General features: G+C 41.0%; 1 protein-coding gene across 2 annotated transcripts; it reads left to right on the forward strand.

Moving 5' to 3' along the window:
- Nucleotides 1-8: 8 nt before the first annotated feature.
- On the forward strand, nt 9-27,971 carry map3k21 (mitogen-activated protein kinase kinase kinase 21). Of its 2 annotated transcripts, XM_044372367.1 has the most exons (11): nt 9-1,823; nt 15,094-15,274; nt 15,426-15,574; nt 17,030-17,205; nt 19,217-19,457; nt 20,472-20,594; nt 21,515-21,610; nt 22,489-22,639; nt 22,968-23,062; nt 23,404-24,228; nt 24,323-27,971. In XM_044372367.1, exons 1-11 carry the CDS (start codon nt 1,031-1,033, stop codon nt 24,691-24,693), a joined length of 3,201 nt encoding a protein of 1,066 aa, XP_044228302.1. In that variant the 5' UTR covers nt 9-1,030; the 3' UTR covers nt 24,694-27,971. The 2 variants fall into 2 exon arrangements, with proteins under 2 accessions (XP_044228302.1, XP_044228303.1); XM_044372368.1 differs by lacking the exon at nt 21,515-21,610 and having other exon boundaries at nt 13-1,823.
- The last annotated feature ends 1 nt before the right edge of the window (nt 27,972 follows it).

Raw genomic sequence — 27,972 nt, forward strand, 5'->3', positions numbered from 1 at the left:
CTCCCCCACTGCTGCGGTGGTCACGTGTAACAGAATCCACCAATCAGAGGCCAGCACAGCCAGCAGCTCCAGCAGCTCCAGCGTCCCTCCCTCCGCTCCTCCGTGCTGCAGCCACAGTCCGACTCCGTCTGGCGACAACCGCGATGGTGGAGGGGGGGGGTTGTTTTGATTAAAGTGGACGGATTCCCTTCAGGTTTTTATTCCCGTATTGTCGCGTTGAAGTCAAGGATGTTTAAAGCGATTTTAAGTGTTCAACCGCCGGCTGTTCTTCACACCCCCCGCCGGGAGAGAGAAACTTGGGAATAACCGTTTTTAAAGCTGAGAGGAGAAACTTTTCCAACTGCCGTGCTAAGTCAACGGGCTGACTTATGCTAAGCTAACAATTAAAAATTCAGTAAAAAAAAGTCCACAGACGAGCAAGCCAATTTAAGATTTCGGGATACGCTGACTAGATGAGATTTACTGGTGGCTTTCAAGGAGAAACCTGTCCCTCGGAGCCACTCTTTCTTTGGTCGGAGTGGACGGTGCAGGTGCACCTCTTGCGGCACCTGCGAAAACTTGTTAACGAGAGCTAACTTTAGCCTGTCCGCGTTAGCATGAAGCAGAAGTAGAGGCTATGTTTTGGATTACATTTTCTGCCATAGCTGGTTTTATTTGAGGTTTACATTGTTTGTTCATTTCCAACGATATCACTAGTCAGCCGTCATCTCAAAAAGTGGTGTCATTAATTTAAAAAAGTGTGTCGGCTAACTTCGCTAGCTAGATATTGACCCTCAGACACTTTCACCGGAGTGGCGACGTGGATAACAGGGTTGTGGACGCTGTCCCCCCCTCCCCTCCCCTACACACAGGACTTTGGACACGGTTTGACCCTGTCGTGGGCTGCGCAGGGAATCCCCCTCTTTTCCCATCAGCTAGTCTTGCGGCTGTGGCAGCATGAGGATTTCGAGAAGTTGCTTTTTGCCGTTTTAAAGTTTTAATTTAGTTCTATAAGCTCTGCACCCTATGGTGCCGCTACGGCCACCGAGAAATGGATGTCTCGCAGGCCGCTTTCCCAAACGGTGAAGGGCGGCCGGGCGGCGGTGGGACCGGGGAGCATGCCTGGACAGATTCCCCCACAGTGCGGGCGTGGGCTCACTCCGCCCCGCTGTGCCCGACTCGGTCCCTGTGGACGGCCGCGTACGACTACGAGGCCAGCGGCGAGGACGAGCTCAGCCTGCGACGCGGAGACGTGGTGGAGGTCCTGTCTAAGGACGCTGCGATCTCCGGGGACGAGGGATGGTGGACGGGTAAAATCAACCATCGGGTCGGGATTTTCCCCTCAAACTATGTTACCTACCAGCCGGCTATTTACCGTCTCCCCGCTACGAGTGGGTCTGTTGGGGTACGAGAGCGAGTCCCGAGCTCGCCCGTCCAGATCCCCTTCAGTGAACTGGTCCTAGAGGAGATCATAGGCGTGGGTGGATTTGGTAAAGTTTACCGGGGCACATGGAAAGATCAAGAGGTCGCCGTGAAAGCGGCTAGGCAAGACCCAGATGAGGACATAACAGCCGCCGCCGGCAGTGTTAAGCAAGAAGCGAAACTTTTCTCCATGCTGCAGCATCCCAACATTATTAAACTGGAAGGAGTGTGTTTGGAGGAGCCCAATCTGTGCCTGGTCATGGAGTACGCCCGAGGCGGGACCCTGAACCGGGTGTTGACCGGAAGGCGCATCCCTCCTCACATCCTGGTCAACTGGGCCGTGCAGATTGCACGCGGGATGCACTACCTACACGAGGAGGCCGTGGTACCCATTATCCATCGTGACCTGAAGTCTAGCAACAGTAAGCAAAGATTCAAGTGTGTCTTAGTGTGTGCTTGAGAAAAATAAATTATGAAACAAGATTAGAGAGAAAGGCAACCTAACTTTAGGAGAAAGTCCTCATGGTATACCATCCACCTGTTGCACATGCAGCACATTCTCCTTTTGTTATTTATAGTTATATTTTTCTCCCAGTTCAGGTCTGCTGTTATTGGTAACAAACGTTGCAGCCTCTTTTAAAGCAGGCATTTTAAGTCTCATCCACCCCAGACAATTTTGTGACTTCACATTTGTCCACCTGTCACATAGTGATCGTTTAATATTGTATTCATGAGAAGGGGCATTGGGAATTGTTAACCTCATGGTTCTAGGCTAATAGGAAAACATAGCTTTGTCATTACAGCCTAAAAACTCACAATCCTCATATTTCACATCAGGGTACAGCACTGCCCTTTATTCAGGATGGATTTAAGGAGGTTTAAAAGGTCTGTGGATGTATGAAGTGGTGGGGGATACCCTCAAGAGGATGTGAAATCAACTCAGAGTTTGCTCAGCTGGGCTGCCCCCTCTGCCCTCACCCCCCCCATCCTTAAACACACACACACACCTTCCCAGCCCCCTCTCCACCCCAAGCTGAAATGTTGTTCAAATAAAGTCAGTGATTTACCAAACACAAAACCAGACACACTCAGTCCACACTGTCAGACCATGTGCTTGACCAACCAGTGCTGATACCAGAGGTCATGGAGTAAAAAAAGTCAGACAGAAAACAGTTCTAGGTATATTACTGGAGGAAAAACATCCACTTAGGGGTATGTTGTGATGCAAGGCCCTTACAGGTGCAATCTTATACGGTACGGCATGTCTGCATAATTTAATTTCTGCAGGCATTAATGTTTTGGAAGATGAATAAGACTCTGAGACTTTACCACATTTGGGTTTTTTCGTAAGTTAGCTGAGTCACTTAGCTGAACTTGATTCAGTCCAGTAGGGCAACAACTGTACTATTTCCTTCATGGACTGGTAACTGACAACAGGTCAGCAAACCTTAGTTCCCACACTAAATAATGAATGGAGAGGACTCAATGTGAAAAAGAGTCTGAGTCATATAACTACTGACACAGGCCAGCCACTTCAACTCAGGTGTGTTAGTATGTGTGTAATATGACTCCAAACACAGTATTTCTCCCTTTGTGAAAAGAGACATCTATCAACACCGACCCATGTGGGTAGCAGCTCTGGTGTAAGACTGTCTGTTTATCTCCAGCTGTGAGAGTGAATGTGTGAATGTGGAGACAAAACATGTGAAATGTACACAGACCAGTCCCTGCGTGATCAGCAGATTAAGACAATTCTGATTGGATTTGTAAAATATGCGGGTTTCCTGTTAGTGTTGCACAGATATGAAAGGTCCTGTGTAGATTGACCACAAAAAATCTGAGTATGCAGGTAATACAGATGTGCACAGTGATCATAATATTTACATGCTGCATAGGTGACATGTTTACATTGTCTTTGTTTCAGTTGGGATAGTGCGAGTATGGCAAAAAGTCCACGAGTCATCAACCCTCACAACTAATTTTAGAGTCCACTTGATTCACAAGAAACAAGTACATTGTGGTAAATCGGAAAAGCTGCATCCAGACCTAATACCACTAATTTAGAATATGTTTATATAGTATATCCACTGTAGTAGAAACTGGTTTGCTTTTGATCAGTAGTTTTTGCAAGACAGTTTGAAAGAACAGTTTTAAATAGTGCTTTCTGTATGCACACAATGCCCCTGCTGACAGTGTAGAAGAGCCCAGCCGTATAAGTAGTCTTATTTAAGATTTGTGTTAATTATAGGGCAGATGGAGAGAAAGGATTTAACTGCTGTTTAGACTGTTTCAGCTAATCGGATGTTTGTTGAACATACACAGACAAACTCCCCCGAACAGACATGTTGCAGTGCTGCTAACGCAAGTCAATGTGTTTGTCCTGCCACTTCACTGTGACCTAGAGACAGCATAAGAGCTAGAAATGAAAACTTATGTGCTTTCACAAATGAAGTTTTGGGCTTTAATGAAAAGCTGGAAACATTTGTGTTTACATGTGAACTGTAAGCTAATGGAAGAAATGTTTGTTTTTCTGAATTAATTCTCGGATTTCCACTAGAAGCCCACTGTTGAGCACAAAATAAGACCAAGAAAGGCATTGAATTCAACCAGTTGGCATTTGCAACAGTGCTGTTACTATTTGCAGGTAGTTGATCGTCTTAGGGTCAGAGGTCTGAACATCTGCAGTCAATATACAGTCTTATCTAAGTGAAGAGCGAATGAAAGAAGCTGTATGTGTTTGCTTTGAACCAGGGCAGTGAGTTCACAAAAGACTCTCTCCTACACACAAACACACAAACGGCACCCTGTGGTGTGTTGGGTTGTTTTCCCAGTAAAAACCTAGAATAATGCAGCTTAGAGAAGTTGTTGCATCTGCTGTTGTGGGCCTGATGTCTGTTTGCCTTGGCGTTGTGTCAGTCTAAAAGGATAAAAGGACTAAGAATTATCTTCACGGGGGGTAAAACGTAAATAGATACATTGCAATAAGTGGTTGTTAAATAACAATCTGTAGTTTTTTAAACATTTAATGAGCAAAATGTTTGTTAATGTGGCTCGATCTCTTCTATGTTTCTGATAGTGTCCCTCCAGTATTTTTCCTCTCAGGGTAAACCAGGATATAGACAGGTACATACAGTGTACACATAGGCAGAATAACACCTAAACTTGTCCACCTTCACTCAATTACTCAGCCTGTCATTTATCAACTGGCAGTGTATACATGCTCCACACAGACAAACATACAGCTATTTGATCAATGATTAGCCTGTAAAGTAATATGTTGGAAGTCAGCAAGATTTGTCCAATCTCTTTTGTGTTTTTCAACCTAATCTGTAAAATCCCAGCCTGCAGGGAGGAATGTTGCTAATGAGGGATAAAAGCTTAACATACGTTTGCACAATGGACTGGTCAAGCAGTGGTTGCTAGGCTACTGTGGCCAGAAGAATGGCTAGGACTCGGAGGGTCTCAAAGCCCTCGTTTTGTTTTGTTCCGTTCATATTTAATCTCCCAGAGAGCAGCGGTACTCTTTTATTGCCACAAACTGAGGGGGTTTCCCTTCTTACTTCGTTATTTTTCTCCTTCCTTACCATCCCTCTCTTGTTCCTTTATTCTCCCTCTTGCTCCCTATTATTTTTTGGCCCATGCAATTTTCAAACTTTGAAGGATAATGCTGGAGTTACTTTTTTTTCTTTTTAGTATTAAGCAACAGAGTTCCTAAAGAGATCAAAACCAACAAAGAATTTATTTAACATAAAAGTATTGTGTATGTAGCTGCAGCCAAATATGGCATATGTCTTTTAAACTACTAAAGTACTGTTTATTAATACTGTTGTATTGACATATTCATCCATTACAATCAAAATGAGATGTGTAGTTTGTTCTAAAATAACCCTGCGAACTATACTCGCTATGTTCATTGTAATGAAGGAATACACCACCTAAAAGCAATAGCATAACTCTTATGTGTTTTGTTTTTGAATGACAGTGGTTGTCTATGCCATTGGTGCATAAGTGATATCAGGCTTTGTCTAGGCAGACAATACTTGTTTGAAGGATAAATTTAGTGTTGGTTTTGGTATCTGTAGGAATTGGTTCATAGAAATTTAGGGGATTTTTTTATATGGCATCTTCTCTCTCTCTCTACACTAGTCCTATTCATTACTCTTCTCATTGACCTGTTTTTCTTTCACATCTTACAATGTTGATTTCAACTTTCTCACTCAAGCTAGGAGTGGTTGTATTCATAGAGCAGTAGATAAGGAGCAATCACACTGAAACCTGGCCCTGAGCCAGCACGCATAACCCACATTAACTTTGGAGTTTCACGTCTTGGTGTGAGCGATAGTATGCCAGGAATGTGTGCTTGAACGCCACTGAAACTGATGGAGTTCCGTTTGGAGCGTGTGCAACAGCATTCTCCCATCAATCTGACACTATTGTTAGACTTCATCACGCTGTCCCCTGTGATCCCCTCCCTCTCCCTGTCTCTCTCTCCACATGTCCATCATTCTGCAGCTTCTACAAAGGCCTGGCAGAATTTAAAGATCCCCTACAAGACATGTTTTAAGATGTATATAAAATACTCTGAATAATAATCTGTGTCTGACATGGAACAGATGAAGACAAATAATAAGTGGAGCGAATATTTGTTGAAAACAGAGCTCACCATGAAACCGTCACCCAAGTGAGGAACCCTAGTTTGACCTAGTAGTCGCAGCAACCGGGGCAGTGTGCTATTGCATGTGTGGATGACAAGTGGATGTGTTACATCCATCTATTTTGTGCAGCATGCTATGAGCAAAAGTTAGTTGAAATTCAAACCTGTTTGTGGTGATGAATCATGATCTTCCCATCTTGTCATTACTCAGTTTTTAATTTTTTTTTTATAAGGATTATTATTATTTTATTTTATTTTTTTTGTATTTTTTTTGCCTTTATTCAACAGTTGAAAGTGCAGAGAGACAGCAAACAGATAGAGAGGAGGGGTATGTGCAGCCAGAATTGAATTGCAGGCGTTGCAGTTATGTGGTATGTGTCTTAACCAGTAGGCCACCAGGGTGTCCAGTTGATTTTACTGTCAAAGCACACTTGATGAAAATGTCTCACTAGATTAGTTTTCTGTCCTGATACCCACTCTGTTAACCTAAATTCAGAGAATTGGCTCATATTGAGTACCAACTCCATACTAGTGCTATTTTTTGCATGCATTTTTCCACCTTGTTGTGTTGCTCTTCCCACTGCCGGCATAAAAATACCAAACTTATCTGGTTATCCTATATATTTGGGTTTCCCTGTGAGCTATCCTACTTTTGTGGGAACAACATTGAAGAAAACGCCTCCTGAACCCCGTTTTTTCGTTACCAAGTCATGAAGAGCTCATCACAGGAGAGAAAACAATTTGACTTAATGTATTTAAAAAGGACCATTCAAGAAAAATCCTTATTTTCTTCCTCTTTGATTTTTCTGTTCTCTTGCTCTTTTTCTGTAATACGTTGAATCTAAGGGGGAAAGTCACCAAAGCTTGACTAGGTGTTGCAGGGCAACTTTTCTCCAGCTTCCCACAATTACCCCTGGTGACACACAGACAGTTACTGCCTGTCTTTTCTCTGACGAGAGAATGGGCAGAGGGGAGAGAGGAGGAGTGGAGATGCTTTCACTGTGTTTTTTATGACCTCTCCCTGACTGCACCTATTGTTGCAGGGCAGGGTGAAAAGGAAAAGGGCCCACAGCTGAGAAGAGCTGCCTTCCGAATCAGCCAATCGCCTCCATAGCTCTCTAGCACATTGATGGATGCTAATATTTAGCTGTACACTTTTAACACTTGTAATGTTTTAATCATCATAGTTATGGGTTAATTAAAGCTTAAACAGACACAAACTAGGAGAGGAAGAGATCAGACAAAGAGCAAGTGGCCCGGAGAGACGTGACCATGATAGATGGATTTAGCCAGCCATTAGCCCTGATCCTTTTCCCATCAACCAGAATGCCTGGGGCCACTCTCATTTCAACTGGGAGAGACAGACCAGCCGGGGAATGTTTAGCAGCCTTGTTTCTGCTTACTACAGGAAGCCCACTTGCTCTCATGCTTAGTCTGTTGGCACAGTTACGAAAATACTGCCACGTCAAGTTAGGAGGCTGCAGTCCGAATTTTTATAGCAACCATGTTGCATCAGTGCTTAGTTATGCCACTAAAAAATAAAAGAAGCCTCAGAATTATGCTGAAAATACAGAGCTTTTATTAAAAATCTCTTTAGCAGTAGATTAAAAAATCGTTTAAACATGTCTCTTAAAAATGCAGTATTGTTTTAATTCATATTGTTGATATTTAAGCAGCATAAGGAGCATGGTTTCACACAGCATTGTTGCTGGAGAGACAAAGACAAAAACAGCTTTGTAGATTGCAAATTTATTACTACAGTTTCATCACTGACTATTGCTCTTTTTGGCCGTCCTTGTTCAATGTAAAATGCTTGAAATACTGTAGATATGGATGTAAATTGTCTCTAAGGGCCTTTTCGCACCTGAAAGCCTGAACCAAGGTTCATGTTTTTATTATATTGTATATATTTGATCCGGTTAGTTTTGGTTTCACATTGCAATTATACAATAACACTGAAGAACTCAATATGACATACCTACATCCTGTTGTCATCTCCTATGTGGGCTCCATCTCATTATACTTGACATTGATTGGTTTGTAGACAGGCCTGTGTCTGATGCAGGCGTGTTGTCAATTCGGCAGGTAACCTTCTATCGCCGTTTGAATCAGTGGAGAAAAATACATGAACAGATTCATTTCGTTGTCACTATATTAATATTATTATGGCATTACTTTATCTTCAGGTGGCATTGCTCTTCCATCCTCTCATATCCTCTCTCTCTCCTCTATCCTCTCTGAAAATACTTGAAAGTGTCAGCATTTTTATGAGTTTTTTCCAGTTGACTTTTTGTAACGTCGGACCATATTTCAATTAAAAACTTGGTCTCTTCCTCTCCCCATGTGCTACAACGGTTCATTTTTCCTTTTCCCGGTTCTGACGATAGCCTGCGGGAACTTCCTATAATTCGTCCGAAAGTCCAAACCATCCAAAAAATGTTTTTCACTCTAGAAATCAACTGAATCATGGTTCAGTTTGATCCACGCTTTTCGCCAGACCAAGGTTTGGCTGTGTGGTCCAGGGGTGGTTTCACATCTGTAATTTTGGTTCAGATATAACCGAAAAGTCTGAAAGTCCGGACCAAACGAGGTAGGTGTGAAATGGCTCTGATACAGTGAAAGCACCGTGCACATGGGAAACTAACTTTTCTTAATGAAAACACAATCAAAGACTAATGTGTAAAACAAAACTCTTCCAAAACTGGCTTATTATTTTCGTTTATCGCTTGTTTGTGGAATTTCAGCTATTGTAGAGTTGCAGTGAATAAAACTTGAAATATATTTAGTTTATAAATGAGAGAAGAAACGGTCATGTTTGCCTAAAAAAAGTATTTTTTCTTTTTACCTTGAGGGGGATAAAGCAAAGGGAAGAAGCGTGGGACCTGCTTTGAAGGCAGCAGCTCTGCTTCTGATCTTTCCACTGTTCCACCATGAAAGATGGGCCTGCCTGGAGACCCTCTGTTGGAAAGGGGAATTTAATGGGGGTTGGACTGAGGGTGGGGTCTGCCTTGGAGGCACATCCATCTCCAATTGCGGTTCACTGTTGTCCGCTTCAAAACATTTTCTTTTCAAAAGAGTAAGAAAATATAGACTGAGTAGAAGCAGAGAAAATAGCATATGGTCTTAGTTATAATCTTTTCATGCATGATAAGTTTTTAGAGCAGTGATTGCAAGGTATTATAGGACATTTGTGATGTTGATGATCAATTCTTTTGGAAATTATCTGATCTGTTTAAATATTTTCTATCTCAGCAGGTTTCATACATCACCTGTTGCTTATAAGTGGCTACACACAGCTGTGTCTATCAATGTAAACAATAGTTTACAGTTATAGTGTTATTTATTGCTGACACAAGAATTGACCCAGTTTTTGAGAGATTCACCTTGCTATATTTCCATTTGTATACATGCCAAATAGTTGGGGGCTAGATTTGGGTTTGGTGCCTCAATATCTATGAAAAACTAGATGAACAGAACAGAAAGGTTGCCTGTCCATAGAAATGAATCTAGCATGCTATCAAGTTCACGGATGTCAGTTTATTATTCACTATAACATTGGGCTGTTTTTACTGGCATGTTAACAGTGTCTATAAACTCTTTAACCAGTGTGAGTTTACAGCTCTTAAAAATGACTGACATGGCCCAATCAGACATGATTAAAATCACAAGATGCATGTGAGATAACAAGATACAACTTCCAAATATTGTCACAAGAATTTTGGCAGGTGTGCACATGGTTGCAGTGAGATGTTTTTAAGAACAACTTAATATAAAGCAAAATATTCTCTTGAACACTTTCAACACTTGAACGCTTTTTCTTATTGGCAAGGCTAATATTACAAAGCAAGGCAAAATAACTTGATATGGAGCTGCTTGTTGAAAATCTGCTGAGATTAACTTTTCTTTAAAAAAAAAAAAAAAAAAAACCTTAGAAATGAGAAGAGGGTGAAGAGGTCATGGGAGGTGGACTTCAAAGAAGGGCTGGTGGCATGTGGTGTTGGCTTGAGCTGAGCCACTAATCAGTGAAGAGGAGACCAAGAAGAGTCCTCTGCTGTTGGCAAAAATTGTACCAATTTTTTTTTTAACTAGTCTTTCCTTTACAAACTTTAATGGTTATTAAGTAATATCTCATAATTAGTCAAACAAGACTAGTCAAATTTGATGATATTTACTGCTTTGACATTTAAGACATGTAGTAATGTATACTGCTGTAAACATGTGTGCCCCCTCACTTGTTTGTAGTCTGTTATGCTGTAGAATGGCCTTAAAATTAGATATTATATTATTTTATAACTATATATTTTTGTTATTTGTGACTTATGCAATTTTCTGTTATGTTACATATACAGAATTGTTTAAAAATGTTTTGGATGCATTCAAGTTCTGAAAAGGTGAGCATAGACTCAGATTGTGAGAGTTGAAACAAGCAGGTTTACTGAGTTTTTGTGACTGCTTTGTCTGATAAATACTGAATGAAGTAAACCTGCTTCTTAGAACAAGCCTCAGTTCTGTAGTTTTCCAAGTATACCATGTTTATTATAAAATATATTATGAGAAACATGGTATTTGAGCTGTATGTTTTGTCAATAGTTTAAATTAAAGGTTAAAAAACTTTACTCACTGGTATGATAGGAGGTGAGAATGAAAGTGTGAAATAGCAGTATGAATGTATTGTGCAGCTTGAATGACACAATGCTACTTTTCTTGCACTTTTACTTTAGAAGCTGGGTTTGTTTACATTAGAAGTCTCACTTCACTATACAGACTTCATAATTATCACTAATGTCTTATATATAGTTATTTTCAGTTGGGAGGAGGAATCCCTTGAGTAAGCAAGATATTCTGTTATGGTTGATATTGTCACCAACCATTCTGTCCCCACAATTCAAGGATAGTGTTTCTAAACATACTGGCTAGGCAAACAAGAGTTTTTAATGGTCAAATAGTGTTCTTGACTGGCAAAGTCAGTCACCTGACCTTGGTCTGACTGAGCAGCTGTTTCTCTGAAGAACAGATTGAAGGCAACAATCCCCCAGATTATTCCAGGGAAGATGCCAAGCGTCTGATAACGTCTAAGATTTGTCATTGAATGCAAAGAATTGGCAACGTAATATTAAATATTGCGGCTTCATTAAATTTTATACTAATTTGTCCGATTTTGTTCCCCTAAAATGGGGGACTGCGTATAAAGAGTTACACCTTCTATGCTGTTCAAGTTATAATTAACTGACTTAGCTTCAAATAATATTCCTGCTACTATGATTCATATTTTATCACATTGAATTTAATATTTATTGAATTACTTATTTGATGCGTTCAATCTTAAATAGGAGTACAGAACCAAAACAAAGAAGTGTCTGTAATTATGATGTGCAACACTTTTTCAATCACATGAGATTGACACACAGGTTTAACATTAATGGCTATGTAGTGTTTTGGTGTTATTAGCTTGGCTGCTAATATAACCCAGCAACCAAACAAAATGGCTGTCTGGGGTTTAAAGATTTTGTAGCATGACGTCAGCAGGGAGTCATGTAGACAGGAGTTAGGTCTTTTATCAGAAATTTCTAGAGGGCTGACACTGAAGTATCATGGTGCTACAAAGAAAGTATTTGGCATGATATTCTATAGGCCAATCAACACGGACGGGTTTATCCCAAAACCACTGTTCTTCTAGGTTGTGTAACTAACCCATCATAAGTCATTATAAGCGTACCGAGCCTGCTGGGAGGAATCTATGGAATCACTGAGAGAGGACTTGACAACAGGAAGTAGGAGTATATCATCGGTCTAGTGAAACCTGTTTGTAATGGAATTCCTATTGTTGCAGCCTGGGTAGAGGATCCCCTCAGTGCCCGAGGCTAGTAATGGCACCAATACTCCTGTTATTAGTGGAGACCCATCACAGTCACACTGCGGTTAAAATACTGCTTAAAATCATTTCAGACACATCGGAAATACCAGTGGATGCCCATGAAAATCTTAACCCTCTGCAGTTTTTTAATTACTTTAAAGAAAACAAACTAGTTTATAAGCAAGAATGTGTTTCCTTGTTAATTGGGATGATAGCAGAAGTAAATGTATAAATGTATCCTATGTATGTATCCTAATGTATCCTAACTTGATGGATGTGGACAGTGAGAGACTCGTCAATATACAATATAATGATATCAGCTGTGTACAATAGTTCTTTTGTTGTGTTGCTTCTTGGGCTTCAAGTGAAGATTATTTTCATTATAGATTAATATGCCCATTTTTTTCTTGATTAATCAGTTAATTTTTTGGTCTATAAAATGTGTTAAATATGTATAAAATGTTTGTTTCACATAAAGCAAAGACAAACAGTAAATCCTGACAGTTTTGAAACTGGAACCAGTAAATGTGCCATCTTACTTGCTATCATCCCAATTGTTGTTGCTTGAAAAATGCCTTTAATGATTAATCAATTATCAAAATATTTCATGACTATATTTCTGCCAACAGATTAACCAGTTAATCAACTAAGCTCAAGTTGCTTCTTGGCCACTGTAACAACATGATTTTTAAAACCTTCTAGACCAATATAGATACATTTACATCAGCCTAAAATAATGCGTGTATTCATACAATTTATGGGAGTGAGCGAATGCAATGATACCATTGATTTTAAAAAGGAACAAACATCTGGTAAAAAGGAAAGTCTTTGTGTTTGTTTCAGTTTTGTTTATACGCATATTTTTTGCTTTATGCATCTGGCCCAAGGTCTCTAAGCCCGTTCCCGACCCTGCTATCTGTTCTTCAAGTCAACGGTTATCCTCCTTTCCCGCCCTCCTACATCTGGCAGCAGGTCTGCTCCAATCTTCAGACATTTCTTATCCATTACTGGTCCCAATGTGGGCTGAAATGTAGTTAACCATTTAGCTTGCTTACTGTGGTTAATCCATTCAAAATTTGTCTCAGATGGTTATGAAAGATTACGCTTGTAAAATAATCCCATATCTATGCATGACGAATGAGAATTTTGTGTGTGCGTGTACGTGTGTTTTAGCACGTTTTAGTCTGGTACGACAGTGGAGGAGTAAGTCCAAGGTCAGTGAGTGAATACAGCACACATAGTGCAACAAGTACACACATGAATACACTGAATTGCATCTGTTGAAAGTTGTTTAAAGATAGCCTTTAAACTGAGTAACATACAACTCTTTCAAGTTTACATTGTGATAAAGTAGATGGACAAAGTCAGATGCTTTTATTTGTTTTTCAACACTTCAACTATGTATCTTTTATCATTACATCCTTTTTTTCTCATGGGAATATTACCACTGAGTGTAAGTGCCAACAATGCACTCAAGTGTTTTTTTTAATCCTTGTTGTTTGCATTAAATTCTGAACTCTTACACCCTCTTAAAGTGCCTCTGTCAAACCACCTAGAGGGACATTTAATTACTCCGAAGATTTAGTTTCTCTGTTGTAGCTGACGTTCGGTAGAATCAACACAGCTGATTGGCCGCGTTCAAATTGACCTGCAGTGGTAAGACCACATGTAAATAATGAAATGGGGCAGTTTGTAATGTGAGGAGAACTTGGCAGGAGTAAAAACAGATGTTGAAAATAATATCAAGGGGATCAAAGAGTCTGTTTTGACACCACTTCATGGAAAAGAGTGCTTCTTGTTATCAAAGAGATACATATTTGGCAGTTTGTGTATCAGGACAAAGATTTTTTTTTTTTCTCAAGTTGAAAGGAAACATCAGGAAAATGTTACTTCTCCCTAGTCATCACCTGGTTGTGAGCAGCACAACCAGTTTTAAAGGATGAAATGCTCTCAACATCTTGCTGTTGACCCCAGTGTGTATTAGTTACAGAGCTTATTGATCCAAATTTTTACTCTGACCTGTTTGCTCCGCTGCACTGCATGTGGTCACACAGGTTTTACTTTCATTACCTTTGCTTTTTTATCCCGATTTGTACTTTTGCAGCTGTAATGTGTATTCTATATGACTCTTTCACGACCTTAGTAGTATTATATTATCTTCGCATTTTCTCTTAAATTTTCATTTTGTGTATTGTCCGTTTTTTCTACTAGACATTCAAATTTAAGGAGTAGCAAACTTCATTTTCTTGTATTAAGACTGTATGTAGAATTGGATTAGTAGGTGTAACTAACTCATTTTAAACTGATCTACAATTATATATATATAAACATAAAACGTTTAGACACAATAACTGGAACACTACTACAATATTAACACATTTTTCAACACTCAAAAAGTTCAGTCAACACATTTTTGACAGTGACAGAAGAGAGCTTTATAAGGTTTAAGTTATTTCTTGCACGGCTGTGTTGTTTTTGATTCATTTGTACATCCTTGAGCTGGAACAGGACAAGTTCAACATCAGATCTTGACCTGAAAAACAAAACTGGTCCTTGTTACAGCACTTTCAGAAGTTTGATAAACTTGTTTAAATTCCTGTCCATTTCTTGAATAGATTTTTTTGTCGTTATTATGTGTGGACTTAACAAATCCCCATGTTTTGTCCTCAACCAGAAGTCATTTTGTTTTTTGACATGTCCCTGGCGTAAAGGGTCTTGACTTCACACATCAGCGGGTTGTGGCTTCGGAGTGACAGGGCTCTCAGGCCAGGTGTAGTGTTACAGGCAGGTTTGGAGGGTTCCCTCTGTCTTTAATCTATTAAACAGTTTTAGGACCCGAGGACAGGTGCTTTGTAGCACTGTCAAGCCTCTGTTTCTACAGTAATAAATGACCTGCATACCGCTGTTGGCCCTGTTGAATATCAACTATCATCTCCTCACCTGCATGGTTGTCTTTTTCTGTTTCCTCGCTCTTTGTATCTCCCTTCCTCTTTCACTCTTCTCTCTCCTTTCCCCTTCTATCCCCTCATGTCTGACACTTTCGTCCCAATCCTGTCCTTCCACACGTCCACTCCCCTCATCACACTTGCATCACATATCTTTATTTTTCTTCCTTTTTCTGCTTTTCCAGTCTCTTCCATGACCCCACTGTAATTAAACCCTTCCCTGTTCTCTCTCTTTTCAGTTTTATTACTTGAAACAATTGAGAATGACGATATCGGGAGGAAGACGTTAAAGATCACAGATTTCGGCCTGGCCAGGGAGTGGCACAGAACCACAAAAATGTCAGCGGCAGGCACCTACTCCTGGATGGCCCCCGAGGTCATCAAGTCATCTCTCTTCTCCAAAGGCAGTGACGTTTGGAGGTATGAAAAATAACACACCACAAACAAACAGAAGAGTAAAATATCTACCTTTTCTCATTTGTCCGACATTATTCTTCATTCCTTTGTTAAATATTCCTTCCTCTCTGCCTTATCATTTTAAAATGTCCTTTATATGTGTGTGTTCCTGCAGCTATGGTGTCTTGCTGTGGGAGCTGTTAACAGGGGAGGTACCATACCGTGGGATAGATGGCCTGGCTGTTGCTTACGGTGTGGCGGTCAATAAATTAACTCTACCTATTCCTTCCACCTGCCCTGAACCCTTCGCTAAGCTCATGGAAGGTAAATTAACTGAAGAAGGCCTACCGTCATGGAAATACAGTTAAATTACAAGTAACAATCCCTTTAGACATTTCTGGAGCATTTTTATAGTCATATTTAACCTTTAAACGAAATGTATTATTTTAGTTAAAGATTATTACATAGAGATAAATTTGAAAGTTAATTTAATTTGTTATAAACTGATATTAAAGAAATAACCTGTTGTTCATTTGAGATTATTTCAGGATCTGAATAGAAACAGAGCGCACGCATCATAGAAAACCATGTCCACCGGAGGGGAAAACAACCAGCGCCATAATATACAACCAAGGGCTGAAATTCTAACAAAATGCCTATAGCTAGCTAAAAACGTTAGATTATAGATAGATTATTTTAGCACCCTATGTCTACCAGAGAGGAAAAGGTAGTTTATAGCATATTCTGAAACCAGTTACATTAAGATGCAATACATCATGTCTACAGTAGAGAAAGCACAACTGTACAGCAAACTGGATTACAGAACAGGCTGGCATGACACTCACAGCTGATACAGTGACTACAGTTTGTAAACATAGGCGGGTAAATTACATGCATAGACATGCAATCATTTCCCATTCAGGCACTTTTTACAGTTAGTATTTCAGCTGAATGCAGGTTTGTTATTCTGTGACTTAAACGTCTATTCCAAACACTGCATACCTTTCAATTAAACAGCTGTTGTGTTTTTACTTTCATTTGTGTTCTCTGTGACCAGCAGAGTGTGTCCTCCACCGCGTGGCACACAGCCCTGTAACGTTACCCACTTTTGTCTTCTTAAAGGCTCAGTTTTTCAGTTCAGCAGCTCATAAAAACTTAGTTCTGGGTTCTTTACCCTGTTGGTAGTTCATCCCAACACCACACAGCAGCTTTTGGCCATTTTTCTGTTTGCTAGCAGATGGAAGTGACAAGAAGGCAGCTTCTCACAATACAAAGTCAGTGGAGAGTGATGAGTTGTTTTTCCCTCCGGGGTGGGCGGGACTTAATTGCGCTCTGTCTCTATGGTGTTTGTTTATGGTAGTAGTGGGTTTAATGTAGAATTTCTGCCACATTAAAAGTGAGATTCACTTTTACATTTTGTCATTTTGCAGATGCTTTTATCCAAAGTGACTTACAATTTATTCACTTTCTATTTTGTCACTTTGTTGTTGGCTTCCAGAGCAGCCATCCACTTACATTTTAGCCTCATTAAGTGTTAGTTCAAGTATTTGTTGTTGAGATTGTTTGTATTTTGATATCATCATCATTATCATATACACACAGTGATTTCACAGTAATAGCATTTAGGTAATAATGTGTGTTTTTAAATTGTTTGTTTTGGACAAGCACTTTTTTCAGTGGATGATCACCGTACCTTACTAAATCTAGGTTAAAGTTTTGTAATCTTCCACTGTGACTGCATTTATTAATCTGTCTATGCGTTGTAATATGTTTGCCCAGAGTGCTGGGACCAGGACCCCCATGTGCGTCCCTCCTTCTCCTGCATCCTGGAGCAGCTGTCGGCCATCGAGGAGGCGGTGATGGCCACCATGCCCCAGGACTCCTTCCACAGCATGCAGGACGACTGGCGTGTGGAGATCCAGGAGATGTTTGATGAGCTCAGGACCAAAGAGAAGGTAGAGCAGAGTGATGAGACCCACAGATACACACCCTATAAACCCAAACGTGCATATATGAAGCCTCTGTCATTACACTGAACTACACTGTATGAGGGCTGACATGTGATTTGAACTTTGAACTTTTTATTGTTTTATAGGTCAAAGCATGACATATCACTTGGAACAGCTTTTACAGACTAAAAAGTGTAATTGGTTACTTTCAGTGGACAGACTAATCGCGCGTTTAACAAAACGAGTCATTACTGATTAGGTGCTTTACCGTACTTCCCCTAGTTAAGACCTTAATCTGCTTCCTGTATAAGTCTCCCGTCACTGGCTTAAAGTGGGGGGTTAATTAATGTTTGGAGAAACAGCAGGATCAGCACACAGAGCTGGGTCAACAAATGGTGAACCGAATGACACGGTTACTGAAAACTCTACAGGTGTTGAGATTTCATTTGTGTCTCATATTTATTCATTCTCTTTACTTTGTATTATATATTTATGTATTATTAACATGCACCTTTGTGCTCTGTATCTTCCAATCATCCAAATGTATCACTTAAAAGCTCAACTGATATAATCTGTACCACCTCACCATATGACAAACCCCTATAAGTTTGTTGGATATGTAAAGCTTTCGTAAGGAAAGGGAAGAAAAAAATCATTATGCCTGGAGCCTTAGCTGACATTTTCCCATTGCAGTTTCTTAAGATTACTTGTAGAATTAGCCACTACATCAGCAGATTTCCTGTAAACGTCCCACAGTAATCTGTGTCTAGGTGGGTGGCTGAAGGGGCTTGACTGTAAAGCTGCTTTATGGAAGTCATCCAGTAAGGATTATTATTACTCAGCTGAGAGCAATTAAAGAGAAAACAGAACGATGGAAGAAAGAGTAAGCCATGGGAGGAGACAAGACTGTTTAGCTGTGTAACACCGCCTGAAACAGCAGGCAGTAATCTGTTGAAACCAACTTGTTGGACAAGGAGTTATCTAATATGCGGCTAAACACTCCTGCCTGTCTTATAGATGTCTGTCTGCAAGAGCTTTTCTTTTGGTAAGAAGGGAATTATACAGTGTTTTCTTACCTGTCTGTCTGTCTGCAGGAGAATAGTGTCTGAACCCTGATATGTTACGTGACTATGTGCAGACATTAGGAGGAAAACTGTTCATTTGAAGGGCAACTATGACAAATAGCATGAAACCTTAAACAAAAACTGTCGTGAATGTCATCTATACACTATGCCTGAGAGGGGGACTGCATGAATGATTATGTGAGAGAGATACTTCACTGGATCCACAAGGCTTTTTTCATCTAAACAACACCAATATTATCCTATAAAAGTCTGTCTGCTATTTAAGAAAAAGGGGTGTCGTTGAACTTGCCCGTATGTATTCATTATAATCAAGCTTTACTGGAGCAGAAAATCTTCTTTCACCTCATTTAACAAAATATTGGCCAAATGTTTTTTTCTACTGCTTGTTAGGAGTTCAGTAGTAGACATGAGAAACGGATGCACATCATCCTCCAGCAAATATCTGTCAGTGTGTCAGTGCACCCAACACAGACATCTGTCACTGTTTCTGTCTATCTGACTACACATGTATGTTAATAAAAGGACAGAACTCCCTGTGCACAGCCAGTATTCTCAGACAGGTGCTGGTCGGTCGCAGGAACATATAAGGTGAAAATCAAAATTAACCACCGCACACTGTAATGACTTTACTGTGACTTTATAAAGAGCGAACAGCGCGTTTCACCTGTAGCTTCTTCAGGTTTGCTCAGTACGACTGCTGAGTACTCACAGGTGTGATAAATACATTTGAGTCACATGACTAATTATCACAGTCTTCATTTTCTCAAAGTGAACATTTAATGAAAATATACATATTACAAAAAAACATGACGTGATCAATGTTGCACAAAGTTACAAGAATTACACCATGTTATAAAGTCAGAGTAAAGTCATTCCAGTGTGCGGTGGTTCATTTTGATTTTCACATGTATGTCAATCTCTACTTCCTCCAGGAGCTACGTTCCAGGGAAGAGGAGCTGACGCGGGCTGCCCTCCAGCAGAAGTCTCAGGAGGAGCTGTTGAAGCGCCGGGAGCAGCAGCTGGCAGAGCGCGAGATCAACGTGCTGGAGAGAGAGCTCAACATCCTCATTTTCCAGCTCAACAAAGATAAACCCAACGTGAAGAAGAGGAAAGGCAAATTTAAACGTTCCCGCCTTAAACTCAAGGATGGAAACCGCATCAGCCTGCCCTCAGGTGAGTGAACAGACCAATCAGATGTAGTTACTTGGGTTTATATTTAAGTTAGTAGTCAAAAGAGTTAGATTGTTTCTGTGTCCAGCATCAAGATGGAAATTACAGGTGGTACTAAACTGAGATGCTCGTGTAACAGTAGCCAGTGGGTACAATGATGTGCAGTGAGTAAACCTCACTCCTCGACACCTTAAAAAACAGGCTGGTGACAGAAGTTAGCATCCATGGGTTTCAGCCTCCTTGCTAGTGCACCCGCCTCCCATGTCTGAGGTTGTGAGTTCAGTATCGGACTGTGCTTGTCTACGCAGCACAGGTTATACTCGTTTAGATGATTCTGTTAACTTTGATTAATAAATAGTGAAACTGTGAATAGAACTAGCAGTTTCTTATTAGAACTAGCTCTTCTGTAACATCTCTTAGAGCAAAATCAACCTTAAAACTGGACAAATTATGTTTTCCACAATATCAAGTGACTAATACAGTATTTTGTCATTCACACAACTATAACCAGCCCAGGTGGGCTCACAAGACACCACAAATTCCTATAAACCAGAATCAGAATGCTTTGTATACATTTTTTTAAACAATATTGCCAAAGTCAAAAAGACAACCAATTGTATAAGTTTTAATCAGGTGTTCAGACCTTCATTTACATCAGTGACAAAATAGTTGATTTCTCCATTATTAAACAGTAGTATTTAATCCCTAATTAAATAATCCATCTAGATTTCTTTTCAGGCTTTTGAAACAAAGTTTGCAATCTTAAACACATGAAAAATGAACAGCCGTTCTAATTTTCAATTATCTGTACACCAGAATATGTCAGGGTTGAAAATGGACTCTTAAATCATCATAGTATGTACAATTAAGTGTATAATGCTTCTGTCCCCTTGCCTGCTGTCTGCCAATCATACATTTGCATTGTGTTGAACATTTTACTAAGGAAGCATGTTGATCTGTTAATAGTAACTGAGATTGTAATAACTGTATTGCATCTGTCCATGTTGCGTTTCACAGACTTTCAGCATAAGATCACCGTGCAGGCGTCGCCCTCCATGGACAAGAGGCGGAGCCTTCATAGCACCAGCTCCTCTCCCCCCAGCAGTCCCACACTCATCCCCCGGCTACGAGCCATTCAGCGTAAGACTTTTAGTTTTTCTTATTCAAGTTTCCATTTGTGTGAGGTCTGACTGTCTCCTCCACCCCTGCATTACAGTTATTGTGGCTCTGCCATGGGTCAGGTGTATTTCCTGGCCTTGATTGAGTCAAATCTACAAATATAAGGATTCTGAAAAAAATCATAATACACATAAACTCACTGGGAATTTGGGAAAACAGGATCAGTGTCATTCACAACGACAAAGACCATGTGGAGAAAAGCTGCAGAGCCACAAGCCACAATCTAGTTGTTTGAACAGTTTGACTTCGTCACGCACCAACGCCCCTGCAATAACTGGAACAAATTCCTCTGGAGCATTTATGATAGAGTCTGACATTCAGACAGAGGACACAGCTGTTTGCTCACATTAAGTGTATAATGATTAGCCTGCGGGGAGATCATTGATATGGATCACAGTTATGCAAATAGCCCAAGAAAAATCAGAGTGGCCTCAAAATCAGAAGGAGAGGTGCAAAGATGTAATCAGCAGGAGCCAGATTAAAGAACTGTTTTAGGCAAGTGTTATCCTTCTTAATGTCATTGGATTTGCTGGTGAACAGTTGAGCTCCTGTGTCATAAGAGTACTTCAATAAACAAATGCATTTTTCAATGATGTTTTATGAACTTGGGCTCAATGTTTTGTTACAGATACTTAGTTGCAAAATGAGGGATTATGCATTTCAATATAGATTAATACCATGCTGAATAAAAGTAATAAACACATAATTAGTATTTCAGAAGTATTGTAATTGCCCCCAGATTTTAAACAGCCAAAAAATTTTTTAATTTGAAACTTGAAATGATTTTCTTAAATGTTCACAAACTAGGAGCCTGTAAACTACACTACTTGATACATATTAATGATATTTGGTAGAGGTAACGTGTATGTTTCCCTCCTCAGTGACGTCCCATATGCAGAGGGACAGTTTGTATATTTACCAACAGGACGTTGATCTGACCAGCGAGCTCACAGCCTACTCTGGGCTCAGGAGGAAAGGCAAGCTATTGGCTACTCACACGCAGCGCCGGTGTGGACTAACAGCACCGAGCGCCGCACGTGATGTTTGGATAACTTTGACGATTAAAAGGGTTTGTTGCCTAACAGCTTCCCGTCAGCGGGGATTGTGTGTGCAGATTGGCAATGTTTTCCTGATGTGTGGATTAAAACAAGACTGCGGTGTTTGCTGCTGGTTTCAGTTGTCTCACATTGTGTCCACTTAACCTGAAAATCTAACAAGCGAGGGACGATGATAAGGTTTGTGCTACAGGCTCGGGCCAGTTTGCTATTTCAATTCAAACATGACTTTGTTTTTCATATTCGTTAATGACCTTGTGGCAAGTGGCCCTAGTCTGTTGCTTTGATGTATTTGGTGGATCGTGGCCTCTTTCTCACACTTCATAACAATTTCACAGAGGCTAACTTACACATATAAGAAGCTTTTATAACAACAGCTTTTTGGGTTTTGGTTTCTGCTTTTTGGCTTTTTGAGTTTACATTTGCAGGAATTTGTAGAAATATTTTCTAGTATGAAAAGGTAACATTTTTACTCTGAATAGTCTGGTATCTAAACTCAATGATTGAAGTATTTTTAATGATTTAAAGAATAGAAAGCCTTAAAACACTCAAGTTATTTGACTGTTGGGACTTTTTTTAACTGCTCTTTAACTACGTAGTTGAAGATAAACAACATAAAAAATAGTAGCCTACCACACATGAGTAAGATTTCTACTGGGATTTTATGGTGATGATACCTTTTAATAATCCCACTAATACGCCTACACCAGACTCCCCGTCAGGACATGTTTTCACCTACGACAGCAGCTTGCTGTAGTTGTTTGAGTCTGTGGTAACTGTTGTGGTCAATGTGTTTACAGTTACTCAAGATGAGAGCAACCGTACATGGGGCCGCAGCACCCTCTTCAGGCCAGAGGAGTTCGATGATGTGAAAAAGGGAATCAAGAAGAAAGGAAGAACCTGGGGCCCCAGTTCAGTGCAGAGCAAAGAAAGGCCCACCGCTGCTGAGAGGTAGAGAACACACACACACACACACACACTTTCTACTACAAATGAAAATATTTTCAATTATTATTTACTGCATTTAGTTATTTTCTATCACATTTTGCATGGTATATATTATATACTATATTCCTCCTACTTTAACATTCTAGATGCAGTACCAGTCTATATGGACACACTTTCTGTTTCACTTGAATGAGAAAGTGTGTCCAAACTTTTCAGCCCATTCAGATTGATGCCTGGTTAAATAGAGAATCCCTGACACACATTCACACAGACAGTGTATTTTTTTACATTTTCTGGTCTTGTTTCATTTGTACATGTGCATCGTTTTCAGAGTGCGTCCTCTCTCGGACGGCAGTAACCCCTGGTCCACCAGTCTGGTGAAGTCCCAGAAGTCAGTCCCCCTCGCTGCCCTGTTTGCTGAACAAGGTGAGCAGAGAATCCAATATTATTCTGTGCTTTTTAGTTCAAATTTAATTATTTGTATGATATTCAAGTTATTATTGTGAACTGGAATTTTGCTCATCACTTTATGTAGACATAAAGTAAGTGACGAAAGTAAAAGTAAAAGTTTTAGTAACTATTGTCTTGCTGAACAGGTTTTTAAAGAGTTCAGTTTCGTTAAACAAACACAATGACACGTTGTTGTCGAATGGCAGGTACTGTTATTCCATAATCAGTGATGCTTGCATTGCGCAGAGGAAAGGTTGATTGTGTGGTTAATGGTCAGTTATTTGTTGATATAATCATTTCTGGCTCTGCGTTTCCAGCGGGGGCCGGTAAAGACGAGGCATTCTCCCAGGAATGCCCGGACAGCAGCTCCAAACCAAAGCAGCTCAAGTTCCCCAACCAGGTGTACATCGATCTACCTCTGTGGAGGGACGAGCAGCAGCCTCAGAGCCCTGGTGGGCATTGTGGGCCGGGAGATGCTGGGGTCGGAGCAGCAGGTCAGGGTGGCCCAGCAGAGAGCCTCGAGGACCCCTACACCACCACATCCACCTCCTCCACCTCCACCACCCCACAGCTCACCCCCACCAACAGCCTGAAGCGGACGGCCGCTCGCCGCAAGACCGACTCCGTGCTGTACGGCTGCGGCTCGTTGCTGGCTTCGGTCGTGCTCGGCTATGACATCAGGGAGGCGCTCAAAATCTCAGCCCCCGCTGAAGACGGCGAGCCCCAGCGAGAGGAGAAGAAGAAGAAGGAGGGCCTGTTTCAGCGTGCAACCAGATTCCGCCGCAGCACCTCACCCCCAAGCGGTCGCTCACGCAAAGACGAGGCATCGACAAACGTCACCTCCACCCAGCCCGTCAATCTCATCTCCATGTCAGCCATTATGGAATGTAACTCCACCAAGTGTCTCTTACAGTCTGAGGCCGAGGTGTCGCAGTCCAGCCCCGGGAAGGTTGAGCTTGTGGTTGTCAATCATCACACAGAGCCATCGAGGCCCGGCCCAGCAGCCTCCACAGAAGGCCAGAGTAGCAGGACTGCAGCTAAAACACAGACCCCAGTACAAACCCAAAGCCAAGCGCCAGAGCAGAGCAACCATAATACAGGGACACGTCTACGCAGAAAGAAATACACCACCAACCACAATAGTGAGTAACACAAAAGTGGGGGACAGGAAGCAGCACATATATATACGGTTTAGAATATATTAACACTCTAAAAACTCATCTCCTCTGTTTCTAGCCAATGGCCCACCCGCTCTGCCTCCTCCGATCACACAGAAGAAGCAGGAGAAAGAGAAGGACGGAGCGTCAGAGAAGCCCTCCGGTGGGGACGCCTTCTCCAGACCACGGCCGGTGTCGTTCCGGGCGAAACCCCACGCCTGGGCACTGCTGCGAGGACGCAACAAGAGCTACTCCCTGGGCCACTACTCCGGAGAGAAGACGGCACAGAACCTCAACATGGTGCTGTCCTCAGAGGTGGGGGTGGGCTGCTCCCTGCTGGACATGGACACAGAGGGCCAGAAACGAGACTGCACCGTGCCGCTCTGCCGCATTCAGAGTTCCCCGGCACGGGCCTCCGTCTTCGAGCTGGAGAAAGAGTTCCTCTCTTAGGAGCATTGAGAAGTGATCCTGCTGTGGTCATATAGCTCATCCCATCATACAATCTAGAGTATTCCAGAACATACAGACAGAATTTTTTGGCCTAGAACTCCTGGAGGGTTTAGAACCAGGCTGCCTTTTTTTCCATTTTTTAAAAGGTTCTATAACACACAACACCGCTTTGTCTTAGTTCTAGAACATAGTGATGTCAGTGTTCTAGAACGTAACCCGAGAGTCTGAGACTTCTAGACGGCGTCTGTGTCAGAGGGGTTCTAGAATGCGCACCCTCATCTCAGTTCTGAGAGGCGCCCCACACTGCCTTGTCTCATTCTAGAACGAGAGGTCGTCTCCCCGCGGTTCAGAGACCTGAGCAGAACATTCCACTGATCCTTCGGTGCTCCGCTGCCACCTTCGATCGCTCATCTCTCCCCCCTCTGTCACCCTCTTCCTCTCTCATTCTGTCGGTGCAGCTAAACGTTGACCGCTGCTGCAGCTTTCGCAACACAATACCCTCACCTTTTTATTTATATATATATTTTTATAGGTAATTTAATATGAAGAGACTTGACCTTACCTTAGCAACCAGCAGGACATACATTCCATGTCAGTTTCAAAGTCGTGCGATCACGCTTTTAGATTTTTTGACTTGAGAATCATGCATGCATGTACCCTTAAAATGTTGAACAAAAAAAAATCATTACGCCTTGTTTGTAAATATTTCTTTTTATCAATTTTCAGCCTAATGCTGGCAGTTGTTTTGTATTGCATATATGCTGTTTTATGACTGTTTTAAAAGTCAGCGATGCTGCAGTACACTTTGTATTCTAGGGACAGGTTACATACTGAATCGTAACAGGGATGCAAACATGTTTCCTCCCAGAATGCCCTGAAGATTTTTAGAGCCGCAGGTAGAAAAAACACTGGAAGTCCTACAAAGCAGACGTGGAATCTTTTCACTTCACTTCTTTTCAAATTTTTAATGACTGTTGCTAATGTTGATTTTTCTAAGAGTATTTATAGAAAAGTTTTCAGTTAATATTTTCTATACTCCGCACACTACAGCAGGGTGGGAGAACACGTTCAGCCATGAATGTTCATGTCAGGAAAACCTGCCTCAAGTTAATGAATTTATAATCTAATCCCCTTGATGACTGGCCGGAATTGTAATGACACAGCAGAATTGTAAATGTTAGTCATGAAGGACTACTACACAGCCCGGGAGTGGCCACAAAGGAGAATTTATCTTTTAAGACACCATTTGAGTGCACTAATGACAGTATATCCAGAACGTTCTTGTGCTTTCAGGTACTAAAAGCAGGTGTCATTTGTTTCATTCATGTCCTTTTTTGGTATTATCTTGTGCACACAGTTTAATAATTTATGGAGACACTATTTTAACGCTCAAGTTAACCCTCTTGCATCTTTTGTATTTTATTTTTATTTGTACACTTTTCAGTGTAACATTAAACCTGCAGTGCAGAACTTTGACATATAAATGAACATCCGTTATATTCAAGCCTTTACCAAACGAGTTCAAACAATGCTGATTAAACCGATCACTGCCAGATAAATCTCTCTGTATTTCACAGTGTACAGAGTTTTTAAATCTCTTATCAGGGGGCGACATTCCCGCGCTACTTGTTTGGCCGTTAATTGTGTGGCTCTTCTAGACTTTCCAAATGTTATAAGACCAAATGGATCAAATTCTGAAACGTAATTTTGCGGGGGGGTTGTGTGACGCTCAAAACAATTTACCCACAGTTTTACAGCCTCAACAGTAGGTTATGGCCAGTGCTGCATCCTGATGGGCCGGTAGATTGTCAAAACATATCCGTTTTTACTGGCCCTCTCTGTGTGTCTGTCACACATTGCCTGTGTCAGGCAATCTCTGCTGAGCTCCCCCTTTACTCTCACTGCCAGAAGGGGGAGACAAAAGTCCTGCATTCCAGCTTTAAGTAAATGTTTTCCCCATATAGTCAAATTTCCATCACATCAAGCTCTGGAAGGTCTGGAGACATTTGTAGACAGAATTTGGCTTCAGACAACAGAAACAAAACCTGACACACTAGATGGTTCGTTACACAAAACCATCTGAGAAGTCATCCTTGGAAACGGCAGACACTTTCAAAAAATACTTGGCAGGTGATTGGATGAACCATCCATCTATCAAGCCTACTCCACGCTTGTATCTGCCAGTAGTTCCTCGTAGGACACCGATTGGTCCAAACCATTGTTGGTTCGACCACAAGCACATAACTCGAAGCCTGACAATATGGATTCTTGTATGATCTCGTGAATCCGGCTACTTCGCAAGATAAGCAGAGACAACCCTTAATTAACGCTTAGACTCACATCCAGCTGAACAGCTTCCTCAGGATTAACAAAGGGCTCATTAGTCAGATTTGTTGTACAGGTTTTTCCCCAGACCTCTGTGAACTTGTCAGTATGGATGTCTTGACTGTGCAGCATTAGGTGTGTATATGTGTTAACATGCTGCACGTTGCTCCCCGGTCACTCCTGGGCTCCTTCTCTAAAACCTGGAACTGAATAGTTTAACTCCAAAACGTTGACAGATGATTATAAGCAACCATCTTTTATCACTGTCTCACTTCAGTCTGTTTTTAAGAAGTTCAGTTGAAAATGTGTCCTGCTTCTGAAGGACATAACAAGGGCACATTTAAGATATGAATTCCCAAATGGTGTAAATATAATTGTGATTCCTGATGTGTATATCACTGTGGCATCTTATGATGATTTAGAATGTGAAGTATCCCATGTTCTGTTTTTATTTTATCACTGACTACTTTCAAACCATTTCCAACACTGTAAAGGCCTCACTAATCATCCAGTTGTTAAAGGTGCAGTTTACAAGCCAAGATACCGCTGAATTTACCAATGTTTCATGAATTTAAGGGTATCTGTAAATATCATAATGCACTGGTGCTGTATATTCCCCTCAAAGTTTTGGATTTCAGTTGGAAGCTGAAGTCTGCAGTTTGTCCTCCAGAGGAATTTGGCCAGTTTGTTGACTAGTGGTTAACAAAAAGATACAATCTAACAAGGTTAAAACACCCAAATAAATATTCCACTTCCTTTGACAAACTGCAGAACTAATATTTGTGCTACAAGTTACCGACATGGTGTATTCAGCTGTCTGGCTGCAGGACCAAATTCAACACAATCCAGCACCAAGGCCTCTCTGTCTTCAGGACCAAAACCACTAAAGTAAACATGACCAGCTGCTAGTGTGGAGTTTTGTTTTTTTTTTTGTTTTGTTTTTTTTTTACAAAG

This window comes from Thunnus albacares, chromosome 14, assembly GCF_914725855.1.
Source record: "Thunnus albacares chromosome 14, fThuAlb1.1, whole genome shotgun sequence".
Taxonomy (NCBI): Eukaryota; Metazoa; Chordata; class Actinopteri; order Scombriformes; family Scombridae; genus Thunnus; species Thunnus albacares.